Genomic DNA, 24,760 nt, shown 5'->3' on the forward strand with positions numbered 1-24,760 from the left:
TTTGTGTGTGATCTATTGACACTATTTGAGTGAGTTTTAGTAACCTAGGTTTTTTAGCATGCAGTACCGTTTGTTTTTCCCTTACTTACAGCCATCGGCTTTGTTATTATTTGACGTATCTGCATAACTGCCTTTGCTATCGCAAAAAGCATTTTACAACCACTTGATTCGCGCTATTTCTTTTCTGCGTTCGCAAGTGTGATTAAACGACAAATGGCAAAAAGTCGTCACGCCCAAGATCAAGTCGACGGTGAAAAAACAGCGGGACGGTAAAAAAATAATCACTAAAAGCGAATGCTTTGGAGCGACGTCAGAGCTGACGGCGGTTGCAAAAAAAAACATGATATCGAAAGAGCAGCTACTCCCAAGCCATGCAACGCCAAGACGGTGTATACCAACGGTTTTGTGCCCTTGAAAAATTAAACGTACCAAAATTAAACGCTTTGTACCGTCCTTGAAAGCATAGTGCGCCTACACATGATAGTGGGCAAGAAAAGGTAGGACAAGTAAAAAAACAAGAAGCGTAATGTACATCTTCTACAAAAGATTATGATGCGAAACGATCTAGGATCGTACTAAAAACGCTAAAAAACGGGGTCGCGTTTTACAGGATTTGGATTCGGGATAGCTACAGCGAGTGTCAACAGTTGGGTAAGTATCGTGGCGCGCTGTGCAAGATACAGATAAAAAGTACGCATATGGACGGCGAGGGAGCAAAGCCCATCGCGCTCGACGAACCCCACGTTTAGGATTTACGTTGATTAGAACAAACAAAATTAAAGCACGAAAAACACAAATAAAAAAAATTGGGGCGTTGACGGCTACAGATCGACTAGCGGTGGCAACCCACAGTTTTCATCGAGCAAGTGCAGGTGACCAAGACATTTCGAAGACACATTTGCAGTGCCCAACGTGCCTTTCTACCAGTGGTTTGACGTCACGCCACAATCACGTCATACTTGTTGCTTCGTCGACGTGGGGCCGTTGGCGGCTGTCCCCTATGGTTGTGACTCATTGTCAAATCCGTCCAGTCGTCCTCCTCGTCATAAGGTGGCGGTCCGCTGCTAGCTAACCTCATGGGCGCGAAGCGATTGTTTTGAGTTGATTGTGACGAAACAGAAGAGCGATTGGCGCGCGACACGCGGGTCGGAGGTTGCGTACCGCCGGTGGAAGATTGCGAGGCGAAAAGAGAAGCGTCGATCGGCTGCAGTTGAGGCAGATCCGGAGCCTTCGATCCGCCCCACGAAGAACTCGAACCGTGTCTGTTGATAATTAAAGTTAATTACATGTTGGAAAATAAAACTGACTTCAGAGAAAAAAACAATTTTTTTGTGGCAATATTTATCACAGAAAATCCCCCAATTTTGTGTGAAAAACATTTCTAAATCATCATATTTACCCCATGAAGAGACTTGTGGTGATATGAGTGAAAATGAAGGGAAACGGTGAAAATGACAATAGTATGAAGACATCACAGAGAATATGCGAAAACAAATAAAATAAAATAATTATATTGAAAGGAAAAAGTGAGGTACAATAAGCGCTGGATGAAAGGTAGACGTACGGGAAGGCTACTCTTCCGAACACGAAAAGGTTGAAAAATCTGATGTTGAGAAGCTGGGGGCTGGGGACAAGAAACCGGAATCCGTCGACACCTGTGGCCTCGTTTTTCGCGTAAAGGAACGGGATTGGCGAGAAGCAGTCGCTGTTACATTGCTGGGAGGAAACTTGGGGCAAGATTCGTTGCGTTTAAAGCTCAGTAAAGAACCGGAACTCCAAACGGGCGGCGTAGGGGACAATGACTTGGACAGTTGCACTTCTGGGCTGGATAGAAAGGGGAGGGTGTCTGGAATGGGGGTGGACGGACGACGACATTGAATCCTCCGATACGTGTGGTTGCCATGCGACGTGGTGCGGGTCAAGCCGAGGTGAGAGGAGCTGGTAGGAATGTCGGATGAGCAACATGCTTCGGAAGTAATGTGTTGGTGATGCGGGAGCGTGGATGAGGATGAGGAATAAGAGAGGTTGTCCTCGTAATCTAAGCTCTCGCGGTCTTGGCTGTTGACGAATGAGAGAAAGGAAAGGGGAAAGGAAGATGAGATGAGTGAAGTGATAGCGAAGCAACGTTTTACAAAAGACAAGGATTTTTAGTTAATGTCAATGCATTTTTGTATAATGTAAACAAAAATTTTAACAAATGACTTTGCCGTTCAACCAGATGTTTCGAATTATTACACAATATTGCTTTGGCTTGCATTGCGTGCTTACTTTCCAGTTATTATTTCGAGATTAGGATCCGTCTTATTGTTATCGTTGTGCTGATTGTGTGACAAAAAGTTCAACAACTATTCAACAAAAATATAATTTTTGAAACTTTCAAGCAAGAGTATTGAGAAAGCTGGAATGCAAGAAACATCGCCAGTGGGTCATAAAAAAAGTATTTAGAGCTGTTTTGTAAACGCTGCACGACGCACACGAGCAACCAAAGCATGTAAAACCCAATACACACTTTCAACAACTAATTGGTATACCTGCTCGTCCCCGAGTTTCCAGCGCAGTAATCGAATTGCATCAGGCAGAAGATAAGGTCAGATGAGACCAACACAAACTTGTCGGGGGGACTTGAGATGACGTAACGCTTGGAAGTCGGATTGGCTCCTGGATCGTTAATGTCCCTGAACCTGGGATAGAACATTGTATTAGCAACGAGATCGATTGAAATTGACTGGGTTTTCGGCGTTTAATGAAAAGTATGTCCTTCTACCTATGTTAAGTAACACGTGAATAAATTTCCGACATTGACAAGACGACCTTCAAATCGCTAATCCAAAAAACTTTATATACTAGTACAGAATTTTTTTCGTGCGCCCTTTTTCCTCTTAAGGACGCCATTTATTTACCTGTAAATTCCAAAGCACAGTAAGTTGTACGTTTGCAAAGCCTTAACAAACAGGTCGCCGTAGTTTCCTCCATTCTACAAAATAAAAACGCATGTAAACATCATGTACTTTGCTACTGTTGCTGCTAGTCATAATTAATTGGAAAGCTCTGGTTTTTTATTAATTTTTACGTTGATTTTATTTAACTGACGTTTCGCCTAAAAGAAATGAACAAGTTTAGTTAACAATATACTAACTTGCTCATTGCAAGTATTTCCAAATACACAAAATTCATATCGCAAAAATAAAACGTGAGGGTTTGTGTTGTACGAACCCCGAGATCTGCAAAAGGGCCATCGAAAATTGCCAGTTGGGCCACTCGACACCTGTCGCGGCTGGCAAGTGACTCGGGGGTGCTGTAACCTCCCCTTAGGGCGTTGCCTTCTGCGAGGATCGCTTCAAGTTCCGGGGTTGCCCCGCCCGTGATGAGAGTTCGAATTAGCGTGAGAGAGTTGCTATTAAAGTACGTCTGCAAATATAATCGGTAATTATTATATTAATTGCTACAGCAACATACGGCGTCTTGAAAATATGAAACAAAGCGTGGATTTTATTGACAAAGAGCACATTGTTAGCCTAACTAAATCATGTTATTGTTCGAATGTTGGTGATTTCGTATCGCTACGCGAAGAATTTACGCCAACTATATAACTGCAACACAACAAGGTTTTAAATCAAATAAAAAATTTTCGTTGTAGTTCGTACCTTTTTGCAAACTAAACCACATTAACAATGCAGTGGAAAGTAATCTTTAACACCACACACAAAATTCATGGGATGGCTGAACGTAAATAACGTGGGAAATTTTTTTTTTTATTCAGAACGCGGCGAATTATTTAGAACAAACGTACCGCACTGACGAGGGAATCGAGCACGCTGACGGCAAACGCGGTTCCACAGGCGAAAGGTTGGGTCAGATACAACTCTGTGTTGGGATCGTCGTCATCATCTTGGTCCAGAAACTGCACGTTCGTGTCGTTGACTGTGGAAAGTGTTTACCAAAGAATTTTGTTGAAAAACAACAACAAAAACACCCGTATATACTGGGATGATATCTTATGAGTACATGTTTGGGAGCACTTAAAGGCCATAGTGTGTTGGCATTCCTTAAAAGGCAAACTTACATTAATGAAAAAAATGTGCAGGAAGGTAACGTTAATTTTGTTGAAGTAACGCCCAAAAGCACTATTTGTCTGTATATACTCAAACAACGCAGTAATATTTCATACAGTGGCATGATAGACAGGATCTTGCTTGGCGATCACAGTGGCATGATAGACAAGTCTTTGCTTGGCGATCACAGGTAACGTATGGCGATCATAAGGTTTCCAGGCTGGGCAGCCAGACAATGTAGCCTAGCTGGATCAACCACTTTTTTTGACAAGTCGGAGCGAGATTTGAAAAATCTTACTCAAACAATTCAGGAAAAACGGATGGTTAACTTCAAGACTTCGAGTTACTTACTTAGTTCAGTTATCATGGGTATGTTGGATCCGCTGGTTATTCCCTTCGCAGTAGAAATAATTCTCTCCGCCATGCCGTGGGGAGGAAACCCTGTTCAAGATAAGGGTCAAAGGTTACTATGGGTCACAGGAGTAAGAAGCGGTTAGTTCGTTACGACGGATCCACATGTTAAAAACATTGATTTTAGCCCAACTTCGGTGTCAGGGAAAAGAGCATGCGGGGTGTTGTATTCGGCAATAGAAATGCTGTGTTTCGTCGTTTTGTTACGTCAGGTTTTTCTATTCTCCAAATGGGACAGTTAAAACATTGGATGGAAACTTTACGGAGAAAATATTAAATCAGCGAAAAAACATCAAAACGTTTAGGCACTAGTAAAGTTCATCTGCAAAATGCAACTGGCGGAAATAACTGCACATTGAGGTTTCAACGCAAGTTTAAGTTTGATTCCGGGGCACGTAAATGCGTGCGACGCAAAATCAATCCCAGCAGGGAAAAACATGAATATTTCATAACATCCCCGTGCGGACAACTCCCCGCAACCACAACGCCACGCTGACGTTTCTGATCTGTGTCAGAAACACAAGAAAAACTAGAGTCCCATAAACAATTAGCGTTCTTTCAAGGCCGTGTCGAGGATATGCGAAGCGAAGGAACGACAGTAATTATTCTACTGATCTCAGTTGCAAACCAGCGAAGGCACAAAGCGTAACTTTGCATTATTTAAACGTGTATCATCCTTCGCACGCAAGCGTTGGTAACAGCATACCACACAATCCGGGCCCAGCGATTTTACATTGTTCAACGTCTACGGAAATCACCGTAACAAGTGCGTCTGGGTGAGCGTCTCGCAAACCATAGTTTTTCATTAGCCATCCAACAAGCCCGCTGCAATGCGCAAACAAATCCAATAACCGTATAGCAGATAGTGCGTGCGCACAGAACTTCCGAACACGTAAAAGTTAAAAAATCAGATGTTGAAAAGCTGGGGGCTGGGGACAAAAAACGGAGTCAGTCGACACCTGTGGCCTCGTTTTTCGCGTAATGGAACGAGATTGGCGAGAAGCAGTCGCTGTTACATTGCTGGAAGGGAACTTGGGGCAAGATTCGTTGCGTTTAAAGCTCAGTAAAGAACCGGAACTCCAAACAGTTTAGTGCGTGCGCACAGAAAGCACCTGCGGCATTCCAATGGGATGTACGCTTGGCCACAGATGGTTTCCACAGCGACGCCTCCACTTATGTTCGTGAACATACACGCACGACGCATTATCCAACCGCATGCCAAACAACGACGCAAACGGCGTGGCAAATAGCTCTGCACCACTCCACTTTGTTAAACTCAAGTAGCTCGAAAACCAACATGAACTTTAAAATGCTGTTATAGCAATAGCGTTCTTACTCAGGTAAAAAAGCTACAGTCGGTAGTTTCTCCGACAAATATGGTTCGCATACAAACACGACTGTAAAAGCACATGTCGAGACAAAGAAAAATACATAATTTTGTTGATAAAACCTTACAATCGCGGCAAAGTTGTTTATATAACAAATACAAAAGACAATGGTGGATAGAAAATGGGTAGATGTGTGTATGCAAGTTACGGTGGGCGGCATAGTGCTTACCACAAGTATTTTGCAATGCCGCTATTTTATCTGATGTCCAACATTTAATCCGTTGATAATTTTTTATGACCACCGAGACCGACTTTTACAAAACCAGAATGTAATTTCAGTAGGAGTATGGGATGCACAAAATTGGCAAATAAGAAAAGAACGCTGGAAGGATTGAGTGTTGTCTGTCATTGGTAGTTTACAAATTATGAAAATGACCCTGCGATAATTTTTTTTTATTTCGCTGCTGCTTCGTTTATGAGGTGTCCAGAAACATTTTGAACAAAAACATGTGACAAATACCACCCCTTGTTATGTTTGGTCTGAGAAAGCATTCTTTTTAATGATTCGTGTTAAGAGGCATCAGACTTTAACAATATACTCAAATAAGAAACTATCTTAACAGACCGTGCGAATTTGCTTGAAGCACACCGATGCTGTCGTCAAACTGCATGGACTTTATATTGAGCGACGCGAGAATGGATTCTTTATCCTGGAGAGAAGGATCTTCAATGCCGTTCTGGTTTGCGGAGAGAATCACGCACATGTCACCCAAGTTCACATTCACTGCACGAAGGTCGGCTCGACTCAAAGGTGAACCCTGATCACAAAACGTGGTAACTATGGTTAAGTGTGGGTAGATTTTTGCGGGGTTAACCGCAAGGATCAATTTTGACTATTTTGTGCCCCATAATCTTGCCTAATCCAATGTTTACATTGACAACACAACAGCAAAACACACAACTCACAGGCATAACCGAGATTTTAGGAAAGTTGCAGACGGTGTCCCATTCCCTTCGGATGAAGTCGAGGTCACCGAGCAGAATGATGTGCTTAAGCTCGTGGTAGTGGAAATTGGAGGCCCGCAAAGGCATGATGAAGTTGCGAAGACCAAGCAGAGGACTCTTGCCATCACCAAATATGCAGAGAATGATGTGGCCACTTAAAACTGTAATCGTGGCACGGTCTCGACTCTGGTAATAGTATGTGGAAAGAAATATTAGACCAGAACACAAGTGCTTGCAATGGATACTATACAGCTATTATTCGGGAAAGCTAAAATACGCAGGTCTAAATTGCAGACATATTAACTTGCATCTAATTCAGTGCAGCTGGGTAACGGAGTGTGGTCCAGTCGGCTAACTAGCCTGCGGGCTGTTTAAAAACCGCTTACAATTTCTTTTATAGAACTTTTGATTATATCTGTAGTGTGGAAATTCACTGCATTTAGTGTTATTTTAATCATAGGAGAATCTTCAAAATGTAGCGTTTCGGAGCCAATTTTTTGTACTCGACGAACCAGCAAGCATTTGTTGATGTCACGGGCGGCACACCAGTGGAACATTCCCGTCACGTCGTATTTCATAGATGTGTCGACTTCGCTCTGTTGAACCTGACTTGAATTGACGGGAGGTGGAGCGGTCGGGATGATCTGTACAGAACTGGCTGACTCGTGCCTGGAACAAACATACAGTTTACACAGAACACTATCGATTGAAATCATACATCAGGGTAATTTCAGGTGTGCAATTATTCAGGGCGGAGTCGAAAAACTACCGAAACGTCACAAGCAATTCCACGATATCAAAGTTCCGATTTACATTTCACGTTTAAAGGTTCGCCCGTCGCGGTTAGTTGCCATAAGTTTTCAAAATATTTAAACTACAGTATGTCCTGCGTTGTACGCAACAGATGGTCATAATCACTTTCATAGTAAGAAAGTTAATGAATTCTGCTTGTCTAAACCAGCCCTTGGTTTGCCGTGAAAGTTATATTGGGCTTCCGCAAGTAATAATGGGCAAAAGTTATACGGCTCACTGGTTTATTATTTGCTTTGGTGCAGTAACAAATGTATTCCTGTGCTTTCTTATAAAGCTAGAGAAATCCCTTCTTAATACTTTCTGCTTTGATTACATTTGTTTGTTTTTTTGTGAAAAGGTTTTGTGAAAAATCGATTATGTGAAAAAGTGTAAAAGGCGTTTGCAAAATGCCATCTTAATATATGACTGTTAAAACTTCTCGAGGCCTACAGTCATTGCTGAAGCACTCATGAGTTTATTGGCGAGAAGGAATGGAATGCGGTTCTCGTAACAAAAAAATTCCTCACACGCAAAAAGGTTCATTCGCTCTAAAGAAGAACCAAGAATTTTTATTCCTGACTAAACTCCCCTGGTCTCAGCGCCCGCAACTAAACATAACAATCGCAACCTTTAGAAACTTGCTCGTTCGTAATAGCAGACAACCGATGAAACATGAAACTAGTGTAACAGGCGTGTGTACTTACCGTCGTTTCGAAATGCTGGAACGGTTGGTCGGTTGCTGAGCGGGCGTACCACGACCCCTTTGCTGTTGCTGGCCCGTGGCTTTGGGGTAAGGAGGTGGCAAGCCGGGCGCTGAGGGTGATAGGAAAAGCGTTATTGTAGCCAAAAGTCACATGCAAACGTTAGTTGGTCGCAAAACTCAGGTGATAATAACACGACAATAGTTTACGATAGTAAGCATTGGGCCAAAGAAGCACGTCGTGAAACACAATATCCGTACGCCTATAAGCAATACAAAGGGTAAGCAGCCATTGCCATGCACAGACAGGGAAAAAGAAAATAGGACAAAGAGTAAAAAATAAACAAGCAAACGGCATGGGAGAAATTTGACTGCATATGTTAATGAGTTGTGTGCTGACGGGTGGAGTTCGTTAAGGACAGCCGCAAATCGCCAAGGGAATTTCAGGAACACGCGTTGTGACGTGGCATGCCTCCTGTCTAATTTAAATGTCAAACCTTGCAATACATGTCGAACCATCGTGCAGTTGGGATTGCAGTACTTCTGTCTTGCTACCGACAGTTTAACGAACATCAAAACTTCCAGCAAAACTACAAATCTGCAACTTTGCGTAAGTATTGTCACACAATGGCCACAAAACCAAGTACCTTCTTCGCTCTGTACATAACGCCAGGTGAGGTCTTAAAAGTCGAAACGACACTACAACCCTTTGGGTGGCAACGACACACTGGTATGACGTGGTGGGACAGGACACCGAGCACGAAACGTGTGGGGGACGGAAGACATGACTATCATGGTAGATTCAACTCACACGTGGCTCTGTTATTATCCCTGCGCGGTTGCGGGGTGTTGAGTGGGGTACACTTGGCGTGGGCGTAGTTGGTGTGAAGCAGGCAAGATTTGTCGCCGGTTGAAATCACAAGTTGTGTCGCTCCATCTGCGAGGCAAGGTGTGGTTACGTTGCAGGTCTGAGTTGGTCGTTGCGTTTCATTGCGACAAGGTGGCGGCGGCGCCACTGGGAGCGGTGCAAGCTTTCGCTAGTGCGATGGCCGACAGAAGGACGACATGCATTCCGATGGCGGCGCCTGCTGCTATACAGCCGCTGCTGTTAAGTGGCAAACACCACACAAAGCGTGTGATACAGAAGTCCAAATATTGAAAGTAATCGGCAGTTGGTTGCATTTCGACTACAAAATCGGCATCACGTTGCTTCGGGTTTGGGATCAGAGTTTTAATAAGGGTAACATTCAACTGGTCAAACCGGTCACAAGAATTTGATGAATTTCACCAGTTAAAATCAGGATAATGGGCAGCTAAGCGCGTGCAAGCGGTTAGTGTGTTGTGTTGTGGAAAGTGAAGTGATGAATTTTTTTGGATGCTTTAGTCCGATTCTCCTTACCTTGGGTGGACTTCTTACGTCCAGGCCACAACGGCATTCGAATCTGATCGCTCAAAGCTAATGACGAAAGAACATAAAATCACCCTACACGCTAATGCAATTTCTTCGTGAGGAAATTGTATCCTGCCCACCAACTACCAATCGCAGGCGTAGAGTATTGTATTTCCAATGACCACGTGCTCAGCAAGTTAAGGTAACGCACTTGGTAAGAACGGAGTATTTTTTTGCCAAGTGTTTTTGATACAACAACGTTTCTTTTACCGTTGCAATTGGTCTTTTTTTATCGGAAACGTGGCATGTGGTATAGAATAATTTGGTGACCAGGTACAGTTGTGCAGATGCACCAGTTGCAAAGGTTTACTACACAGACGGGACACGACGGGAAACAAACAACAGCAACATGCAATAAAATGTTTAAACAAGGAAAGAACGCAAGCAAGCAAGAGAAAGAAACGTTCAGTGAATATTGAAGAATAAAAAAATAATATTGGTGGTAGAAAAAATAAACTGTCGTCCTCCAGGCAATATTTAAAAAAATATTTAGGACCAGTGTAGGGTCATGATCTAAAACAGGTCTTCTCAAGAATTTTTACCATGCGACCCCCAAATTACAACCGGCGACCCGAAGTCGCGACCAATAGTTTGAGAAGCACTGATTTAGTGCATGATTTTTACGGGAAGGCAGAAAAAGCAGGAACAAAAACGGGTTAAGTTACTAGGCAATGATGATAATAAACTCACCGTTATTGGGCTTGCTGGCAATGCCCAGCAGATGTAAGATGGTTCGTTTTCCTGTGTACAAACATGCAACACTAACAGGAAGAGGTACGAGCAGATAGCACACACCATACGTTCAAACATGCTTACACAACACGCTTATCGTCATTCAGGCATCGGCGATGAGACAACATTTTAAAAAGTCTACTTTGAAATTACATGAGTGTGGGAGGTTGGAAAGCTAAGTGGTTCTACACTACTACGTCCAAAATAAGCCTTTTCTGGTCGCACAACGCATCGTGATAAAGTATATGCTATAATGCCACGGTTTTACAGGAGCCAGAATTTGACGCAATTACTTTGTCTTTTAGGAGTTGTAAACAGCCTTTCCGACAGTCATTTGGCCGCCTGCGAAAAAAATCGATTTCGGGCGTTTGATCTATGAGCTCCTGGAAAACCGCGAGTGGCATACACCTGGACATGTATACACACACACGTCATGACGCAAGAAAAGGCGTTCACGCACTCACACACCAAACACACGCGCACACACGTGGGATGCAAATCACTTACTTCCAGAGTCTCTCTTGCGCTTACACTCGCACGCCTTAATCAGCTCGGGGTTAGTGAGGTCATCGTGGCACGCTTTACAGTACACCAACGCTCTGCGTAATGGTGTACGGCGATGAATTAAGTGTAGCATAATTACTATACAGGCACATTACACAACATGCAGTTGGGTTATATCACTATAACTGCCCGTGCATGGGACTTTGGCGCGATTTTTGCAAGTCTGTAATTTTTTCAATTCTGATTGCAAATCATTACGCAACCAACCGGAATTATGCAAAGCTGTAGTAATTTTTGTCAACGGTGATTTTTCATTTTTTGGCATTCTGGGTTCATTCAATGTTGGATGTTGCCTCGACGCTACCATAATAATCGATTAAATTTACGCTTGATTTACGGCAAAAAGCAACAAATCAAATTCTGCTAAAGCGATTATATTGATAGGCGCGCTTGGTAGAACGTTGCTGCTGTCACCATCCGTTTTTTTATTTTCATTTAATTACTAAAATACTCAGCCTTCATTTACAACACAAGCTTGAATGCGCCATTTTAAATTTTCCACCAAATACAACATATGGGGGCACGTTCATGATGGTAAGTTGAAATTGAAATTGTCGGAACTGCCAGAGTGAGCAATTATACTCAATGACCTTTATCGAGCGAAAGACATCCCTAGCAACCCCACTTAACGCTGTTAAACCTTAATAAGCAAATAATCGATCCCAACAAGTGAAATGCCCCTGAATGGTGGACAAATTCCACTTCTCTGCGGAAACAATCAACCCGGAGTTAGCAAAACTCACCTAAAATGTTCTGGTAAAACGTCATACGAACGGTGAAATGACTTCACTGCGCCGTTTACGACTTTACATTAAGCGCTGTGGGTTGCAACGTTGGTTGGTCGGAGTAAGCCGCCCACTTATTCATCGGCGTGTGATAAGCGGACCAGACGCAAGGGCGTTTTCGCTTCATATTACACATACCTTTTGCGTAACATGGCGTGAATGCAAAGTAATTTGGCAACACTCATTTAATTTTATGCCAACAGGGGTGTAATTGAGCCAATTACGGCAAAGTTGCGTAGCAACCAATTGCACCAAGGGGCAAATTACGAGCTTCAGTCTTGTATCCGATTTGACGCAAGCCACGCACGCAGTTGCCTTACTGTATCTGCACCGGCAAACCCGAACGTGACAAGGGTCTGGCAGGTCGCTGTGACAGTCTTGGCAGTAAACCCAAGCTCTGTGGTAAAAGGGCACACGGAATATGTGTCCGTTACATAATATTAATTTTTTGAGATTTATTTTAGAACAAAAAGATCATTCAAAAGTTGGGTCACAAATTGTTCAGTTTTGACCCAAATGAAATATTAATGCACAAAATACAACGCCAGCTTCAGTCCCAAGCTCTAAACTTCGAGCATTTAACAAATGGTTTAATTACCGTTGTCTCCGAAATAAAATAGGACATATATGACATAAAACCACAGTCAAATCCTAATACTTAAAGGTTGGGCCCATTAAGAGGCAACATACAATCGTAGAAAATAGTGACCAAGCTACACAGTAGAAGAACGTTCGTTAAGTGGTTTGTATTTATCAGACACCATACATCCGCACATGGCGTTTTACATGGGATATAAAATGGATCAACATTTGTGGTTGTTTCGGTTAGCGATACATTGCTGCTGATGTGACCAAACGAGTGCCTTGAAGATATGTTGAGGTCATGCGATATTTAACGTTCGTTCTCGGTCTTGTACGCGTAAAAGACACGGGTACGATTATTTGGTATTTTAAACGGCCCGCGTCGTTTGTGACTGCTTTTGTATGGCAGTCGCTAGAACGCGTTATTGGGGAAAGCAAAACATGACTGGGCATAGAAGGCCTGCGAATTAAATTACGTTCACCATTGATACGTGGTTTGTCGTAAATAATGGGTCATCGACTACTTTGGTTTAGCAACAAAGATAAAGGCGTGGGCGTACGGCATATACCTTTTCACTTCCTTGGCCGACTGCGCGATGAAAAAACCTAAAGTTCCCTCCTGAACTTTTACATGATTTCCAGGATTGATGAGGATTCTGAGAAAACAACTCAGTTGAAACTTTGCAAAATATTCCAAATACGCGGAACTCGTATTCGGGTTTATGCAAACGACCAACGCAAGCTGGTTTCGAAAAGCTTGCGAAAGTTTGCCTTGGGTAAAGAAGTTTGTTGAATCAACACTCCACGCCTTTGTGAATGTTACGTGACGCCCACGCTATACGCCAATCAAGGGTCTTCGGTATTAACGCATGCGGAAAAAAAGCTGCTGTATTTACACATAAAGAACAATTATAGGCACCGCGGTAAAGTCATTAAGTTGTAAAGCGATTTAGTCATAAAAACAAACTCTGTAGCAAGAATGTCGAACGATATTGGAGATGTGAATGTGACGAGGAACAACTGGCAAAGCGAAACAATGCTTGGGAATTGGGTTAAGCAGACAGGATGGGAACAATCATGTTTTTTGCTTCGTAACGTTCCCCCTGTGACTTAATGGCAGATGGCGGTGGTCGTGGTCGTGGAATGGGTCATGTTTGGCGTGATGTCAAAAAGCATGTGTCTTACCTGGGCGCGTCCGTTAGACTGGGATACTCAACAGGGCCGCTGAAATAGCTGAATCGTGAAACAGGGAAGGACGTAAAATGTTGAATAAATACAGATTATGGGATTTACGTTGTCGAGGGAACGTTCCACGAACAACATATGTGTGTTTTACCGTTGTTTACTGATAGCTTAATCAGTAATAGTGTTCAACGAAGATTGGCATGTGATAAAAGTCGTTGATATACGGTTGACATAACGAGGATGGCCGGATACAACGCACGCATTGACGTTTCAGTGTTTGCTCTTAAGTTTCGGTGTTCATATAGAACACGCCTGTCGACGAATAACACGTATCCCCTGCAACGCTATATTCGACAGACCAGTTTCTTTCACATAACAATATGTGTACTACTGTACAGCGAGTCTTCGATTTCAAGAATTAACATATATTGGACATAATAGTCACTGGGTACGCATAACGGGAACCTCGAATGTTCACCGCATTGTCAAGACAAAAATGCGAAAGACTTACTTGGCGTCGTCGTTCTCGTAGTTCACCTCGATTGCGACCAACAACAGGTTCAGTTTCTTGTAACACAACCTGAATAAGGTCGGCAAGAGTTAAGGGGCGAAAAGCAGAACCCAAACACATATAGAGGTAATAAGTAACCGAGACGTGTAGCGCGATACGACAACAAAGCGTCACAAAGATACCACGAGGATACCAAGGCGTAACTTTCGGTTCATCGCCTGACTGCACAGTGCGTCCACACACACCTGCAAGTTGCATGACGCAACTTCAAGACGGAAATCAGTAGCGAGCGACGCAGCCGTCGCTAATCAAGCGAAGTTCCTACTGTAACGCCTTCTAACTACAATGACACAACGTTTCGTTGACTGTCAAAGCGATAAGCAGATCATGTACTGTCGCCTTTGATTGTGGGCCGCACAAAACGATAGGCTGAATGCGCAACACGTACTGACGTGTAAATGCACTGGGCAGCATTCTACGAACTTACTCGCACACTTTCGGGAAAGTGTAGTTGACAAATGAGTTGGATAGATACTCTGTGTACATCTCTGTTCCGACGCCAGCCAAGTAATGCTTCTGCCACGAATCCCCGTCGAACTGCATGAAACAAAAATCCAAATGTAATGAATGTCCGCTTTGTTTGTTGTCAGAATAAAAGATTGATTTTACCTTCATGGTGGACCTCATAGAGAAGAGGTTTGCCATAAGACTTGAAAATCCAGGAGCAAGACAAGATTGTGCAATGAAACCGAGCTTCAATTCAGAAAGACAAATCACGTCGTCGCCGCCCTGAGAAATAATGAACATAAAGTATTTATATGTAGTACAGAATAACGAGGTTGCGTTTTTTTTTGCTGGAGATGTATGTTGTAGATTCACAAAACACGCGTACTGATTATGAATGAATAAGCTTCGGGTTGCATAGGAAATGTTCATTGGGAAAAAAATATTGTACAGTGGTCTGATACGTTGTAGTTACGTTATTGGTTTGCAATGTGTAACTGCAATAAAAAACTTTTGGGTTACAAATTGGGTTATCACATGGAATTTCCCATTGTATACTGGGCAAAATTCACAGTGCGCAATCATTCATAAAATCCCTAAAAAGATTGGCATTTACAGGTTAAACTGGATGCATGTCCCCCAACATCTGCTAACAACCATCAATCTATCTTATATTTGTAAAATGCGTTTGACGTTGAAACGACAATGGCGGAGGGCTAACCATCACGCTGACCAGATGTTAGAAATCAGGCCTAGAATGGGTTTTAATGCGTAAATAATCCGGTGCGTGGCCAATTCCTATATATGCTTGTAACACATCGATTAGAAAACGTGCCTCAATACATTTATCGATCTGTACGTTGTAAATTGCGCCGTCGGACTGTTCAGCCGTGTACGACAAAGCGCCCAACACTAGCATCAACGCATATAAGCGCAGCATATAGGAAAATGTACGGCTATGAAAGATACGCGGTACATTGTGGAGAAGAGTAATGGCGGTACTTCCCGGCATATACCAAGAAAAGGCAAGTAGATAATTAACAAAAGACAAGGAACTTACCTTAACGTTCCAGCTTGGGATGTTGAGCAGGTGTGCCTTGTTGTGATATTGCATGATTTGAATGATGATCCGTACTTTAGGGTGGTAGTTCTTAATCGATATTACTCTACAAAGAAAAAAAACGACTATTTGACTTCACAGGAACACAAATATTACGCAACATACGCTATATGATGTAAAATGGTTACATCTTAATTGTAAGTATTTCCTAAAGCTATAATATTAGGTCTTAACATTGGGATTGTTGCTCATATCACATAATAAAGTACTAAAATCTACTATAAATGCTACGGGAGAAATCCAATCATTAACGCCCAGATAAGTTGGACAGGTGTGTTAGGATAGCAGACCTTGAAAACACAGCGTGCTGTGCTTATGCCTTCAATCACGTATACAAACAAAATATAATGAATGGCCGACGCAAGGGACACGTAGGTCGTTTCAAATCATTTAGCTTTAGCGGGGTCAATTTACTTGCCTAAAGAAAGAGAATAGAGTTTGACCAGGACACAGCTCTGTCGTAAACCCCGTGGTGATGCATCGCTAAACATAGCAGTATAGTGCACATACACTGGCCCATTGTTTAGAAGTTGTTTGAGGTTTTCGCGTGTGTGTTTATATTCGGGCTTTAGTTTCAACACTTTCAACAAGGCAAAGTGGGCGCGGAAGGGCTACGCGTGCCAGCGTTGTGTCAGTGATGCGACAGTCGGCGTGAGGGAAGTTGTCACTACAACGGGGAAAGACAGCGGGTACTGTCTATGTGTCTCTGTTACTAAAACTCGTTAAACTGGGAGATGGGTTTCATAGCAGATCTTGGCAACCAGGATTACAGTTTCCTCCCAACAAAACTAAGTTTCACGACGTAGGGCTGTAGTTACTTATAAACCCAGACTGAAACGTCATTTTGAACCGATTTATTGTCCGTTCCATTTTAGGTCAACTGTACCATGGCAAAAGATAGAAGTTGAACATGAAAATCGCTTAAACCGACTTTCAAGCCAATAACGTTAGATTTCACGCATTTTCTAACATGGTACGGCTACGGAGCTTGCAAAAAGGCACCTCATTATGTTGGACGCATCTTCCGCGTCTGCGTCAAGACAGTACTTGTTTGCAAGAATGACGCAAGAGTCCGCCTCCTCCATCTTCACACGGGACAAGTCGTTCGAATTGAGCACGGATCCCTCGAAAAACTCGACTTGGGTGAAATGGCGTTTGAAAAGCGCCTCAAGTTCCAGGTTTGGCGGAACGCTGCGAACGCAAAAATGTTTACAAGCCCGTTGAATAGAAATGAACCACAATAAAAACCCCATTGTGAAATTAATACCCGCTTTAACAGCCGACACCGTTTAAACGAATTGACCTTCACACGTTTTATGATCTAACGAGCTTCCTGGCTTTTACGCAATAAGCCACATAAAATATTTACATGGTTATAAAACAATTTCCAGGTTGAGAGGGTAAGTAGAAGTTGACACCCCAGTAAGAGGAGGCACATGTCGCGTTTGTTGCCGTGCATTGTTCAATGGCTTCACGCCATATGTCGGCATTCGTCGTAGTCACGGCAACGCCACGTTGCGTCAACGCGTCCAAACGCCACCACACAACGTGCTACAAAAAATAAATCCGAAACCCTTCTTCACCTGTGTAGAAACAGTACTTCCACGTTGACGTCATCACGGTCCTTGTGCAAAAAATCTTTGAGGAAGTAAGAGACGCTTTCGAGGGTAATGTGTCCGCACACCACGATGTGTCTGCACCGAACAAAAAGCACATCATTGCCGACTTGGCGTCACGGACATAAAACAACAGGTTGGTGCCGCCACAGCTGGGCCTATGACGTCAGCATGCGCGCGCACACCGTCTCTTGGCGTGCCAAAAACGGGAGGGGGTAGCGTGGTTCATACAAACAGCACGTTCAAACGTCTGTAGCAAGGTCGTTATAGAAGTTACAGTGGAACAAATGTAACAGTCGCGTCAGTAACCTATAATTGAAATAGCTATCGGCTATTCTCGACAGTTCACTCAAGAAAGGTGTTTGAATCCCAAAAATGTATTTCCAAACCAATGTTAAAACAGCATCGCCAGGTTAATGACGAAATGACGTAGCTGAGAGACTCGTAAAAAAACGAAACGCATTTATCGCCATAACGGCCGTGACAAAACCTTCGATTTCTGTCGGCGCAAGAGTTTCTTTAGACGTGACTATACGGTGGGAAAATGTGGTTGGACATAACGTTCAGCTCCCAGGGGTATTAGTCGATTTAAACTTACTTTCGTCCACTGACGGACGTGTATGCACCACCGTACTTTTTCCGGGTACCAATAAGTTCTATTATTTCGGGAACGTAGCTTGCGAACATGGCCAGGCCGCCGAAGATAAAAAAGATCATGAAAAAACGGCCCAAAGTTGTTTTGGCAGCGATGTCACCGTAGCCAACCGTGGACATGGTTACCTGCAAGTGTGAAGTTGCACAGAAATTCGTTAGATTAATAACATCAGCACACGGCACGTCAAAAAAAACGGTAGTCAACGTAACACTACGCAAAAAAAGAACACATGGCAACTTACCATTAAAAGGTAAACACTCTCCCAGTAGGTGATTTTCTGTGGATTTTTGAAGTCAAGCCATGGGTCGCCTGTGTTTTCAACCTGACGATTCAAATAACAATTTTTACTATATGACATGGTGGAGAATTTGAAGCACTGGTGTAAATAAATAAACGTTTCACTTCCAGAAATTGGAAGTGTTTGTATTGGCATCTTGTTTAATTGGAAAATTTGCACTCACTAAATGAATGAAGCCAGCACCAGTGAGCCAAATGCTCATAAATATTGACAGAAGGTTGACAAGCTTGATACTGTTGCTTGTCTTCAGAATATTTACAAATTGCAGAATCTCAGAAAACTGCAACAGGCGCATGGCTCGGAGGAAGCGCAAACCTACAACATTACAAATTTGTTGTCAGTGTTGATGAAAAGTTCTTTCCTTTCTGTAAACGTTTGAGAAACAATGGAGTTGTGCACAACAGAAAATCACTGTTTGCATGTCTAGACTCATTCCCTAGCATATGGTACCAAGTAGTAGTACATAATTCATTTTTTGATAATGTTTAACCATTTATGAGAATATGAAATTGTGTATGCTGATTATATTGATCATTTACCAGTAGCAAGAAATCAAGGGCCTTTTGTTTTAGTGTGTTGACAAAACCATTATCAGCGGAACTGGCACAGGAGCATGAAGTGGGACTTACCAAGCCATGTTCTATTGAGATATACAGATACAAACACTGGTGGGACAGTGAAGAAATCGACAATAGAGTTCACCTCCAACCAAAAAAGCAATTTGTCATTTGCAGCAATAAACTGTAAAAAAATTCAAATGCAGCTTTCAATTATTAAGAACATAATAAGAATATTACACATCAATCTTACCCTTAATCCAAAATAAAGTAAAAAGAACAAGTTGAACGCCAGGTCAATCTGTAGCGTTGTATCCGTAAAAAAGTTTTTACATGTTTCAATTGGACTGCAACAATAACAAACAGTGTTTAAAGTGCTGGTAAACATTCAATTAAACATATATTTGCACTATTATCACTTACTCTGATGAATCAATGAAGTATATTATCAGGGCGCCAATGCTCAGCATAAAAACCAGCACAACCTAAAAAAAATACAATTTGTTTTTGATTTAGAAGAAAAGACACCACAACCCTTTGCTGTCAAAACTAATGACAGTTAAAATGAATTCAGGACAATTATAATATAGTCATTATTACTGGTTGTCACACTTTATGAAAGGAATTGACAGCTTGGCTATTCAAGAAGACAAGTTGCAGAAAAACTAGACACTGGTTATGGCATAATGAATGACAGTAAGTGAAATGATTGATTCTCTATGTGCCGCTGGGAGGAAGCTACATCCTAAACTTTTAATGCGTAAAATATATTTTGTTTTTTTGCATGGGCTCTGATGGCCCAGGCTCTGACACATATACACAGACTGGTTAAACAAATTATTCACTTAATTCATGTTTGTGAATTTATGATCACCTATATGAATAACAGCGTGTGCATACAGTTAAATTATGCTCTAACAGTAAGAGAATTTCTTTGCTTACCAAAATTCGGCCAATTAATGTTTGTGCTGATATCATAACCCCAGCCCAGTCTTTGACAGCAGTCATCCACCCAACTTCAATAACTCGTCCTGTGTTTTTCTTTTCCGTTGGCTCAGATTCGCTGTCACTATCATCACCCTCATTTATAGGTTTAGTTTCATCGCTGTAAACAAAACACACAAATGTCCTATTACAGAGTCAGATATCAGACATAGTTAGACAGTTAACACAATCTGGTTGTTTTGAAGGTTACAATATATTTTTAAATATATACCAACAAGCATCACCTGTAGCCAGGGCAGCACATGTAACTGAACATTCTGCATATTAAAATAACCAACAAGCCACCAAAAAATGTGACTAGGGATGATGATAAAAACGCGTACCACATCCGAGTCGACTCACATGTTGCAGAAATTGATGAACTCTGTGCAAAAAGTAATTTGCTAATCAAGGGCTACTGCAATTTTATGTACAAAGTGAAGGTTGTGTCATGACACACTTACTCACCAAAACAGGGGTGGCCACAGAGCAATTGCAAGTGGCTGCAGGGGTTGCAGACATGGTGCTTCTTTAGTTTTCAAAAGATTTATGCAGGTTTCATCAGCAAACAGAATTAGGTCCGATCACAAATGTACTTAAACTGATGACTACTCAGGTAACATCCATTTGCAGGTATCCATAAGTTTTCAATGAATTCCTACTGTCCTTGGATTTCAGATGAAGAAAATATATATAATAAAGCCCACGGCTGTGCCAGCAGCAATACTGTAAAACAAAAGAGAAAATGAAGCTGTTGTTGTGCTTCTTCCAACTCACAACAAAGGATGCCTCTAATGATAGCCTGGCGTTATACAAAAACCAGAGCTGCGCAACGTGTTGATTGCTAGGTGTAAATCCGGGGTGCTAACACCGTGACATTTAGGCCGGGACAAGCAGCCTAAACAACGCGAAAAGTGACAAGCGAACATGTATCAGGGTGTTAAACGCATTTAGCTTCAGGTCGATAACGATTAAACCAAGACTTTTCAAAATCAAACGCGACTGCAGGTCCCGAACGTCTACGCGATCCCACGAGTTTGCTGCTTAATGCTCAATGAACGCTGGCCAGAACGGAAAACAATGTCTTCGGTTTAAAGCAAATAAACCACATTTAGACCGACATCGGCATCGGGTAACGGTTTAGATTCCGCCGATCACGAAGCTCGCGCCTAAAGGGTTTGTGGCAACCTGGCAATGGGCAACCGTAGGTAATGAATTATTTACGAGCTAAGAACGCCCGATACCAGCACGTCTCTATAACGTATAACGTTGATATATCAAAAAGGACGTAAATAATGTCATCCGTCCGGTTATGAGCGCGCCTCCCAGCTACAGACGCTATATCCCGTGGTCTGTAGTTGCAAAATTCTTTATTTCGAATTTGCGATAACAAAACAATCATTACGACGTATATAAAACACCGTCCAATAAAAGCGGTCGATATTCACAGCATTAATGTGAAGCAAAATGTTACACAAACAACGTATTGTATTATTAAAACAGACGCACTGTCAGACCAGGTAAACATGGTACACAAAGCAATTTAAAGCAGGCTTTCTTGTGATCGATGTGCAGTCTAGGATTCAATCGAACAACGGTAAGGTATCGATTACAAGAAAAGAAATCGAGCTACAACAGGTGGACAAGTTTGAAAGCACTTAAAATTCGACGGCTAAAGCAACCTTGACACACAAGCATATTCACGTGCAAGCAATCGGTCACATTCCATCGAGCTTGTATATTTTATTGCCGCCTTTGAGCTGTGGCTATTTTTACCGAGTTTTAAGCAATTATTTTCTATAGCTGTCCAAGGGAATTGAAAGGCGCTCATAAACTCATTCCCATACGGCAAAATAGTCCCAGCGCGGACTAATTACCAGCGATATTGGATTTCTGAAACACTGATCGAATTCGAAATCATGCGTACTAACAACAAGATGGCTTGAATTCTATACTTCAAGGCATGCACAAAAAATGGCCGACAATAATAACATCGTCACAGTAATGGCACTACTTGGAACACGTCTATTTCAACGAATCTACGCGTAACATCCACGCTTGGAGCCAGGATTATTACAGATAAACAAAAACGGTGTAGAACAAAAACGGTGTAGAGTGTTTCAATTGTGAATTCATGTTCTTTGCTAAAATCAAGTATTCACCTCATACACAAAACTCGGCATAACATATAGCAGAAAATGCGTTACTGAACGATTAAATTAACTGCTACAAGGAAACTGCGCACCACTCACTTGCAGCTATGCTTGAATTGATAACTTTGTCTGGCATAACAATAACTTCCTAAAATCAAGATTTTCTCTTGTGGTGCACCTAAACTGTTAATGTTTGACCAATGTTTTCCTTCGTAAACCAGGAATGGCGATCGTTGCTTATATAAGAGTAACTTCTTGGTACCGCAGCTTGGTGAGAACTTTCACAGTTTGCGATGAGAGCGAAAACAAAAACAGCTTGCAGCTTCATGGTAAGTCGACGGTGCAAAACTAATATTTGGTAACTGGCAAGTCAAGGTGTGTCACTAATAATCCAATTCACATAACTCGGGGGAAGTTGCAAGAAAGCCCGTAATCAGTATTTAAAACAACGCGTCGCCATTGGCGAAAGGCAACGCATAAGGTCAGTCTATAGGCTAATAATTAAACTATACTAATTACGCAGGGAATTATATCCATTCAGGTTAACGGATCTTTAACTAACACAATAGCAGAGCCTTGGAAACAGCGTACAACTCCATTGCTGAGAAAAATGAACCAATCTTATGATTACCATTGTATGGCGGATTAGGAAATATAGCTTGGCTTTTGTTCACAACAAGCGCCAGTAAAACCTGACTACATTTTAACGACATTTTCAAAATATTTTCCTTTTCCAAGCGGGCCAAATTCACCACTGGCACAAACAGTCACACTTATCACAGCCATTTCAATTGTGAAAGGCGTTTGCATGCAACGTAAACAAACGCAAACACCGTTCACGATTCCTAGGGTGTTTTCGTAACGCCAACTATTTCCACAGTTCGAGGACAGAGACAAACTTGACCTCAGCGCCGATCGAAATTGGCTCACTTAGAGCTCTCGCTGTTCAAGCATCCGGTCCAACGTGTATAACATATTAATAATGTAATGCACCTCTGTCGCTCTGGATCAACCTGGACCAAGGCGATTAGTCATACGCATAACGGAGAATCGATCGTCCTTTCATGGAGGTCGCATCGACCGGCGGCGCAAACCACGCAGCAGATATCCTTGGTAGTTCACATCGATTTGTTTTTTAACGGTATAACTAACACTATTGTTAAATGGTCAAACACCGATTGCTTTGTACCCTTCGAAGTCTGTTGGGACGCACTAGCACATACTTCAAGAAACAACGCGTTGTAACCTTTCCCTGGCGCAAGTATAATTATCTGTGAATAGGTACCGACTAAGTCACGGTGGTGCTTAGGGCAACACTTTTAACAACAGACGCAAAAACCTTTTCGCCAGTGCGCTGGCCACGCACTGTGACTCCAAAAGGCGCAGCTATTGTGCGTCCCATTTATGTGGCGAAATAGTTACAGGGGCAGGACTCGTTGAAAGCAATCGACGCAAAATCACCTTTCACTTATTGGAGTAATAGGAATTACTTTCTTCTATTTTGTGCACATTACTCACTTCTTTAATGTATTTTTTATTAATGAAACTGGGTTGAATAAATTAATGTTTTTGTTTATGTTTTTCATCTAAAAATTGAACTAAATGTGTAAAGAACAAATCTTGTCACTGTTGTTTAAAACATAAAATTTAATTAATTGTGCTCTATGCAAATGCTTAATCAATATACAATTGTCTTCACATGTGGATATCGAACTTATCATTTCATTGTAAAAAAAAACAAAAAACTGTTGGTTTAATACAGAAATTATTTATGATATGTTCAAAAATTTTAACAGCAATATACTGTTTTATGTCATATCACAAAAAAATTACCAGTGCTTGTTTTTTTTCAGTTGCTGGCACGAAGCAACAAATACTAATTATTTCTGTATAAACTTTTGTAATTTGTTAGTTTCACAACCTTTGTTTAGAATCAATATCTCACAAAACATTCAACAAAACACATGGTGTGTATAACTTTTCAACTGTTTTAGACAATAAGAAATACATAGACACATACCATACACATTTTACCCTATGTAGATCCAATTAAAACCTTAAATATGGTAATAATGATTATATTATATTTCTTGCATGTTAAACAAACAAAACCATACAATAACCTACTCTACATCAATTGTTAGGAGGCAAAACAAGACTAACATCACTGAAAAATACACATGGGACATGATACATCACTTACCACAGCTAAATGTAACAACAGGTCACCCAGGTACAATACTGTCTGTTGGCAATACTACGTTCCTGCTCACTTCTCACATGCACAAGGCATAACAATCCACGCAGCTGTCCAATACTGCAATGTGTTCATTTTCCCCCATCACCAATATGTTCCGGCAGATTGATTAATTTGACTACAACTTAATACTCCACCATGCGGAAGAAGTAATATGCCATAACTGGCCACGAGAAGCGCAACACGTTGTATGTACACTATACAGTGAAACTTGCTACCGCCACACAGCTCGAGAAATCCAGTTGATATGAAACTTCTAACATCTTATCATCCAGGGATTTTCAACCTTTTTATCGGCCCGTACCACTTCATTTTATGACAAATGAGAGGGTTGCCGGACTGTGATAAGTGCTTGAATCCAACTTGCAGAAAAAAGGCCAATGAGAATTTTCTAAAAAAAGTCATGCCCTTTCAATAAAGGCCGAATCTTCAAACCATTGTTTCAGTCAGATTTCAGGCCAAAGGTTCATCATTAGAAGTCGGCAACGTCCTCACTATGCGCATTCTGGTCCTGCTCCG

The 24,760-nt window shown here is 41.8% G+C and overlaps 1 protein-coding gene across 1 annotated transcript; it reads right to left on the minus strand.

Moving 5' to 3' along the window:
- Window positions 1-163: 163 nt before the first annotated feature.
- Window positions 164-24,296, minus strand: LOC145910914 (calcium-activated potassium channel subunit alpha-1-like). The gene is made up of 31 exons (XM_082998131.1): window positions 24,188-24,296; window positions 20,300-20,557; window positions 20,077-20,216; window positions 19,790-19,976; window positions 19,271-19,332; window positions 19,101-19,194; window positions 18,920-19,031; window positions 18,454-18,605; window positions 18,234-18,314; window positions 17,936-18,117; window positions 17,305-17,415; window positions 16,724-16,912; window positions 15,662-15,767; window positions 14,767-14,886; window positions 14,585-14,694; window positions 14,098-14,166; window positions 13,587-13,634; window positions 12,971-13,057; window positions 10,978-11,069; window positions 10,429-10,479; window positions 9,688-9,744; window positions 8,293-8,401; window positions 7,309-7,465; window positions 6,758-6,982; window positions 6,417-6,609; window positions 4,404-4,493; window positions 3,791-3,921; window positions 3,214-3,408; window positions 2,901-2,974; window positions 2,532-2,681; window positions 164-1,262 (listed from the first exon to the last, which is right to left on the minus strand). Exons 2-31 carry the CDS (start codon window positions 20,351-20,353, stop codon window positions 938-940), a joined length of 3,753 nt encoding a protein of 1,250 aa, XP_082854257.1. The 5' UTR covers window positions 20,354-20,557; window positions 24,188-24,296; the 3' UTR covers window positions 164-937.
- Between the last annotated feature and the right edge of the window lie 464 nt (window positions 24,297-24,760).

Source organism: Ascidia mentula, chromosome 8 (assembly GCF_947561715.1).
Source record: "Ascidia mentula chromosome 8, kaAscMent1.1, whole genome shotgun sequence".
NCBI lineage: Eukaryota > Metazoa > Chordata > Ascidiacea > Phlebobranchia > Ascidiidae > Ascidia > Ascidia mentula.

What these genes read in the sequence shown, in the direction of transcription:
- LOC145910914 (XM_082998131.1), bottom strand. Translation starts at nt 20,353, where the DNA reads ATGTCTGCAACCCCTGCAGCCACTTGCAATTGCTCTGTGGCCACCCCT. An exon ending in TCCAGCATTTCGAAACGACG is followed by an intron (nt 7,466 to 8,292) that starts GTAAGTACACAC and finishes TGTTTGTTCCAG; the next exon opens with GCACGAGTCAGCCAGTTCTG. An exon ending in ACATCAACAAATGCTTGCTG is followed by an intron (nt 6,983 to 7,308) that starts GTTCGTCGAGTA and finishes TACTATTACCAG; the next exon opens with AGTCGAGACCGTGCCACGAT.